General features: G+C 59.7%; 1 protein-coding gene across 1 annotated transcript; it reads left to right on the forward strand.

Moving 5' to 3' along the window:
• The first annotated feature begins 249 nt into the window (after positions 1 to 249).
• TMEM270 (transmembrane protein 270) lies at positions 250 to 4,645 on the forward strand. The gene is made up of 4 exons (XM_059154871.1): positions 250 to 372; positions 2,785 to 2,912; positions 3,809 to 4,225; positions 4,328 to 4,645. The coding sequence occupies exons 2-4, from the start codon at positions 2,841 to 2,843 to the stop codon at positions 4,619 to 4,621; spliced, it is 783 nt and encodes a 260-aa protein (XP_059010854.1). The 5' UTR covers positions 250 to 372; positions 2,785 to 2,840; the 3' UTR covers positions 4,622 to 4,645.
• Positions 4,646 to 6,104: the final 1,459 nt, after the last annotated feature.

Here is a 6,104-nt window from a genome sequence, read left to right on the forward strand (position 1 = left end):
GTTTATTTATTATATTTATTTATTTTTGTGTACTTGGGGGGGTGTGAAGATTTGAGATACAGCGAGATTCTAACCCTGGTCTAGATCATTTCCGTGGTTTTGCCTCCAGTAACCCGGGCATGACGAGACACGCACCGGGGGAGCTCCTCGGGATGACGCATGGTTGTTGTCACAGGGAAACCAGCCTCTGTGACTGACAGGGGACAAAATAGCAACGGAAAACTTTCCGCGCTGCGGTGGAGCATCGCGCGCAGGTGCACGGGGCTCCGCACGGCCGGTGTGTGCTGCCCCCGCGCGGCCGCACTGCCGTCCTGCACCCGCTGGGGAGGGCACCTGCGAGCGCTCGGCCCCAAGAAGGTGAGCAAGTCCAAGGTGGGCTGCCTGCCCTTCTGTAGCCCCAAGTCCTGGGCTGGGAGGGGGAGTCTCTGCGCAGAGGGGCGCGGGGGAGGCGTGGCATCCCCTGGAGTCACGCAAGGCAGCAGCCACTGGTAACTGGGTTAACCCACTTGGTCCTCCCGCTTACCCTGCAAGGTGCAGACAGGGCCAGGGGAGGGGAAGTCATTATTGCCCAAGACCACCGCAGCGCCATAGTACAGGGATGGCCTTGAACCTGGGTGCTGAGTAGGAAAGAGCAGGGGATGGAGGGCTCCGGGACTAAGAACCCACGTTCTTGGTGGGAGGCTTGGCAGGAAGGTGAGGAAGGAAGGTTGGCCGGGAAGGGACTCGGGGGTTTCTGGCCAATGGTACTACATGGCTGGGGCTAGGTGTGGGCGAGCTCCTGGCCTCTGTCATTGGCTTTCCAGCCCTGTGGGCCCGTCGGTGACCCCCACCTCCTATTGTCTGAGCAAGCACAGAACCACAGAGAGCCCTTGCTGAAATCTCGCTTGGGGACCAAGCTCGGGAGCGGGTGGGGACAACTGACGGAGCTGGGACTGAGACTCAGCTTGGTCTCGAGAGATGCCCCGAGGGGCTGCCTTGGTGGTCAGGTTCTTGCAACCTATCTCCTGCCTGGACCGCATGGCCCAGGGGTATTGGTCAATGTCAAGTTGAAGACCATCGACTCAGCCTAGAGAGAGCGGCGTTGGCGTGCTGCGTGATAGTGGTGTGGGGTAGGGAGGGAGGAAAACAAATTGCAGATCCTAGTTTCTGTCCCTGCCGTGTGATTCCCAGCAATCTGTCAGGCCTTTCCCCAAACCCATGTCTCCTCCCCACCCCCACGTTGGTGGGCAGTACCACCATCCGCCTTTCACCCAAGCCTTCTGAGGGGGACCACTGGCCCGCGCCTTGCTTTACCTCTCTTTCTTAACCCTCTGTTGGGAGACAAGGGCAGAGGTCTCACCTGGTTCCACACACTGATCTTTGATCTGGATTATCTTTTTGGGATGTCTGCCTATCGGACAACCTTGGAATCCATGGTGTCAAAGCACAGGAATATTCTAGCGTGATAATATCTCCCTTGGGAGCAAAGGGCAGGCTTGCTTACTGCCCGTTACAAAAGATTTGGGTTCTGTAAGTTCAGGCTTACTGTCTCGTAATATACCACCGGGTGGACAGGGGTCCTATGGCCCTGGCCCTGTCACCCTCGGGGATCGGAGCCTCCAGGAACCAATGCTAAACACTTAGCATCTAGTACTGTGGTCAGTAGATGGTCCTCCCTCTCTGACCCGGGAAACTCGTGCTTCTGCCAGCCGCCAAGGAACGCGGGCAGGCCGGCTGATTAGCCGCTAGTAGGGTCCCATCTTGGACCTTTCCCTGTAGATGACAGCCTCCAACGCTGTTGCTCTACGTTCTACCCGTTTCTGGCATCTGTCCACCTCTCTGCATGCCCAGGACTTATTGTTGTGGATTCCTAGCTGATCCCTCCCCCGCCCCTGCCCTGCCCCTTGCCCCCTGCCCCAGACCCCTTCTTTCTAGTCTCACCTCCTCACGAGCGGGAGGGACCGTCCTGGAGCCCACAGCAATCTCCTGGCTGCCTCAGCCCCTGCACGGCTCTCACCGTGCAATAGAATGTTCCACGGCCCACGGGGCCCTTGCCGATCTCCCCCCTCGCCTTGTGCCCCTCCCCACTTCCCGCTTTATGCTCTAGTAATACGGAATCGGTTGTGATCAAGGTCCTGGATTCTTCCAGAAAATTCCAAGCCTTTGACCCTAATCCCAGCCTCTGGCAAGCTTTGTGAGATGCCCCAGGGAGCTGATGGCCTTCTGCGGGGGGGCTAATCCTCTTGCCTCTCTCCAGACCTCTCTGGGGTCTTGGGGTCAGCACACTTTTTCTCCCCTACCCTCCTCTAACAGAGTGGCAGGTGTCCCTAAGATCCCAGAGGAACAGTCACAACTTCAGTTCTCAGCTTTGTGACTGGGGTGGGGAGGGGGCTAGGTAGAGGCCTGGAGGCTTGGACAGCTGAAGCTTTCATCCATCTCCAAATACTATGTCACCTGTGGTCCTGGGGGCGGGGGGCGTCAAGATTTCTATTTCCTGGGCCTTTGATACTTCGGGATTTCCACGGATGTGGGCGGGGGCAACACCCAGCCACCCTCAGCCATGTTTCTGTACGTGACGACGGCCTCCGTTGCCCACTCAGGCCGCAGGGCTGACCATCAGAGGACCTCCTCCGGCCCCTGTGTGGACAGGCCAGACGTGGAGTCCGGGGAAGTCTCCAGCCAGGAAGGGGACAGGGTGGAGACAACAGATACCCTAGTTTTGTGCCATGCAGGGGCGGGAGGCAGGTACAAGAGGGTCTCCTGTGGCAACTGGGTCCCCACGGTAACTCGGCCCCCACCCCGCAGTATCTGTGAGGTCACCCTCCCTCTCCCAGCGGGAGGAAGGGGGGGAAGGGCCAGATATGGAGGTCGTCCAGCCCGCCAGAGCCAGCCTCCTGGGGATTCTGCTGCTGCTGGTGAAGCTGTTGGTGCTGGTGAGTGTGGCGCCGGGGGCACTGGGGTGGGGGTCCTCCCAGCCCTTCACAGCCCTTCACAGGACCGCGTGGACCTGTCCCATCCTGTGGCACTAGGTGACTGCCTGCCTCAGAAACCCTACCCCCAAGCGACGGTGCCCGTGGTGGGACGCACAGCCAACCCCAGGTGGCCGTCTCCCACATCGCCCCCTAGGGCTCCTGGTCTCCTCTGGACAAGGGTGCATGGGGTCCAGAGAGGGGGATTTGGGGCTCTGAGGAGGGGCCGTTCAGCCCCAGGACTCGGGTGGAGGCTTCCCGCTTCCAGACTCTTTCCCTACCCAAGCTCACTCTGTTCTCCCCGTGGATGGGAGAGACAGGACATCCAGGACAGAAGCCAGGAGACCTTCCCGGGTCCCTCTGTCTTCGTAGGTCCCCCAGGCCCTGGGGTCGCTGCCCCCATGCCTCCCATCTCTCTACCCTACCTGGGGGCACTGCTCTTTGCCTCCAGCGGCCATCGTGACATCAACAGGCAACCGGTGGCCAGGAGAGCCCAGGTGTTTGGGAGAAAAAAAAAAAACCTGCCCGGGATTCAGATCCCACAGGATCAGAGGGCTGAGAGGGTTGGATGGTCCTGCCTTCTCTAATAAATAATAATAAATCCACTTCCTTCCTTCTAGAGTATTACAAACACTCACTTAAATCCCAGGGAAAGAACAATGATAACTGGAAATAACTTTCTAAAACCACTTCCCGAGAACGGAGTCCTTAGAAGTGGGCAGAGAACGATCCTTCTTGTGGGGGAAATCGAGGCCCGGAGAGAAGGAAGCCCGGCCCGCAGGGGGTGGGGGTGGGGTGGGGGGGCATGTGGGGCCCCTCCCCCACGTGTGTGACCACGGTTGGCTCTCCCTCCCCCGCAGCTGGTCCAGAACCGGGTTCACCTGTACAATCTCCTGCTTCTCAAGATTCTCGTCTTCAACCACTGGCTGTCGGGGCTGGCCCAGGAGGCTTGGGGGTCCCGCGGCCGCCAGGCCTTTCCAGCCCCTGGGCTCGACGCCAGCCCCCTGTGCCTGGCGCTGCGGGCGGGGCTGGGACTGCTGGGGGTCCCCCTGTGGCTGGGGCTGCGGGCACCGCGGCTGGCCTGGGCGGGCATACGGCGCTGTGCCCGGGCCTTGGGCCTGGCGCCGAAGCAGCTGGGCCTGTCTGCGGCCACCTGCGCGGACCTGCTTCTGTCCTGCCTGCACGGTCTGATGCTGGCAGGCTTGCTGCTGTCGCTGCTGACCTGGAGGCTCTGCCGGAGGGCCCGTCGCTGCAGCCTGCGCGGGCTGCTCAGCAAGGTGGGCAGGCCGGGAGCCGGGCCGGGCCTCGAGAGGGCAGACCTGGGGGGTGGAGAGGGTCCCGGGCCTGGCCACCTGCCCATCTGCTCGTCCATCCTCCAGGCGCTGCTGGACACCTGTGTGGTGCCGGAGCTCCGGGCGCTGCTGAAACGTCTGTACTGGTGGGTGGAGACCACAACAGCCCTCGCCTGGCATCTGGCCTATCTCGTCACCTGGACCACCTGCCTTGCTTCCCACCTGCTGCAAGCCGCCTTCGAGCACACCGCCCGGCTGGCCCAGGCCCAGGAGGCTGAGCCGCCGCAGGGCTCAGGACCCTCGTCCGCGTCCCCGCTCCCCGAGCCTCTGGGTCCCAAGGCTGGGCCAGCCCTGCCAGAGCATGGGACTCCTACAGAATAAGTGTGTCCCCATCTGCCTTTCTGGATCTGGTCTGGCCTGGAGTTTCGCTCTGTGTCCCTCCTCCCTACGCATGTGTGTGTGTGTGTGTGTGTGTGTGTGTGTGTGTGTGCATGCGTGCCCTAGGGCTGCCTGTGGGAAGGAAATCACATTCCACGGGCCCCTGATCTGTGCCAGATAACCCTCTCAGATGCTTTACATGCATAATTTTGTTTAGATCTCATAGCATCACAGGGGTCAGGTTTGAGTAGCTCCATTTTCCAGATGAGAAAACTAACCCTCAGAAGGTTGAGCCATCTCCAAGGTCCCCAGAGCAAGTCATGGGCCCTAGCAAGTCCAGTCAGCACTGGACCCTAGGTTTCTGGTTTCCCAGAACTCCTAACTTTCGCTAGGTCTGTGCCCCTGATTCTTAGGACTGTTGGTGCCAGGGCTTTAAGAGAAATGGGTCGGTCGTTAGAGACTCTGGCCTCTGGGGGGTGCTAAGGCCTCACGTTTCAGAGATTTAGAAAGTTCTTAGAGATAGAGGGACTCCTCAGCTAATCGGCAAATAGTCCATCCATTCAGTTACACTCTTAGCCACTCACTTTACCACTCAGCTACCCATCCATCCATCCATCCATCCATCCATCCATCCATCCCTCTGCCCATCCATCCATCCATCCGTCCATCCATCCATCTGTCCATCCATCTGTCCATCCCTCTGCCCATCCGCCCATCCATCCATCCGCCCATCCATCCATCCAACCATCCGTCCATCCCTCTGCCCATCCATCCATCCATCCATCTGTCCATCCATCCATCCATCCATCCATCCATCCGTCCATCCATCTGTCCATCCATCCATCCATCCATCTATCCGTCCATCCGTCCATCCATCCATCCATCCCTCTGCCCATCCATCCATCCACCCGTCCATACGTCCATCCATCCAACCATCCATCCATCCATCCCTCTGCCCGTCCATCCATCCATCCACCCATCTGTCCATCTGTCCATCCATCCATCCATCCGTCCATCCATCCATCCATCCATCCATCCACTTCTCAGCTAGTTTACACACCCCCCACCATCCATTCTCTGCGTCCCCATAAATCCATCCCTAGATCCCTCCATCCTCCTCCTCCAGGGAGAGGGAAATGTCCAAAATCTCAGCTGGGGGAGCCAAGCAAGCTCAGGTGCAGTGGGTCAGTCTCCCCCTGGCCCTGAGCCCAGTAATGCCATGAGAGGAGGGGGAGGGATGGTTTCATGGGGGTTCGCGATCGCCTTCCATTCACCCCCAAGCCCGAGGGTGGTGTGAGTGTGGGAAGACGTTCCAGAGAGTTCTGCCCCATATTTGCCTTCTGGACTCTGTTTCCTGGGGAAATTTGGGCCAGATTCCTGCTCTGCCTCCCATATGGACCTGTAGATGGCCCTGGGTAGGCGTGGGCCCTTCCTCCGAGTCTGAGGAGCACACCCAGCCTGCTCCTGGAGGGAGACGTCTGAAGGG

The sequence above is a fragment of the Mustela lutreola genome, chromosome 17 (genome assembly GCF_030435805.1).
Source record: "Mustela lutreola isolate mMusLut2 chromosome 17, mMusLut2.pri, whole genome shotgun sequence".
In the NCBI taxonomy this organism is placed as follows: Eukaryota; Metazoa; Chordata; class Mammalia; order Carnivora; family Mustelidae; genus Mustela; species Mustela lutreola.

Excerpts from the sequence above, each read along its gene's own strand:
- TMEM270 (XM_059154871.1), top strand. The coding sequence starts at position 2,841 with ATGGAGGTCGTCCAGCCCGCCAGAGCCAGCCTCCTGGGGATTCTGCTG. Across the intron at positions 2,913-3,808 it reads TGGTGAAGCTGTTGGTGCTG|CTGGTCCAGAACCGGGTTCA; the intron begins GTGAGTGTGGCG and ends CCTCCCCCGCAG. Across the intron at positions 4,226-4,327 it reads TGCGCGGGCTGCTCAGCAAG|GCGCTGCTGGACACCTGTGT; the intron begins GTGGGCAGGCCG and ends TCCATCCTCCAG.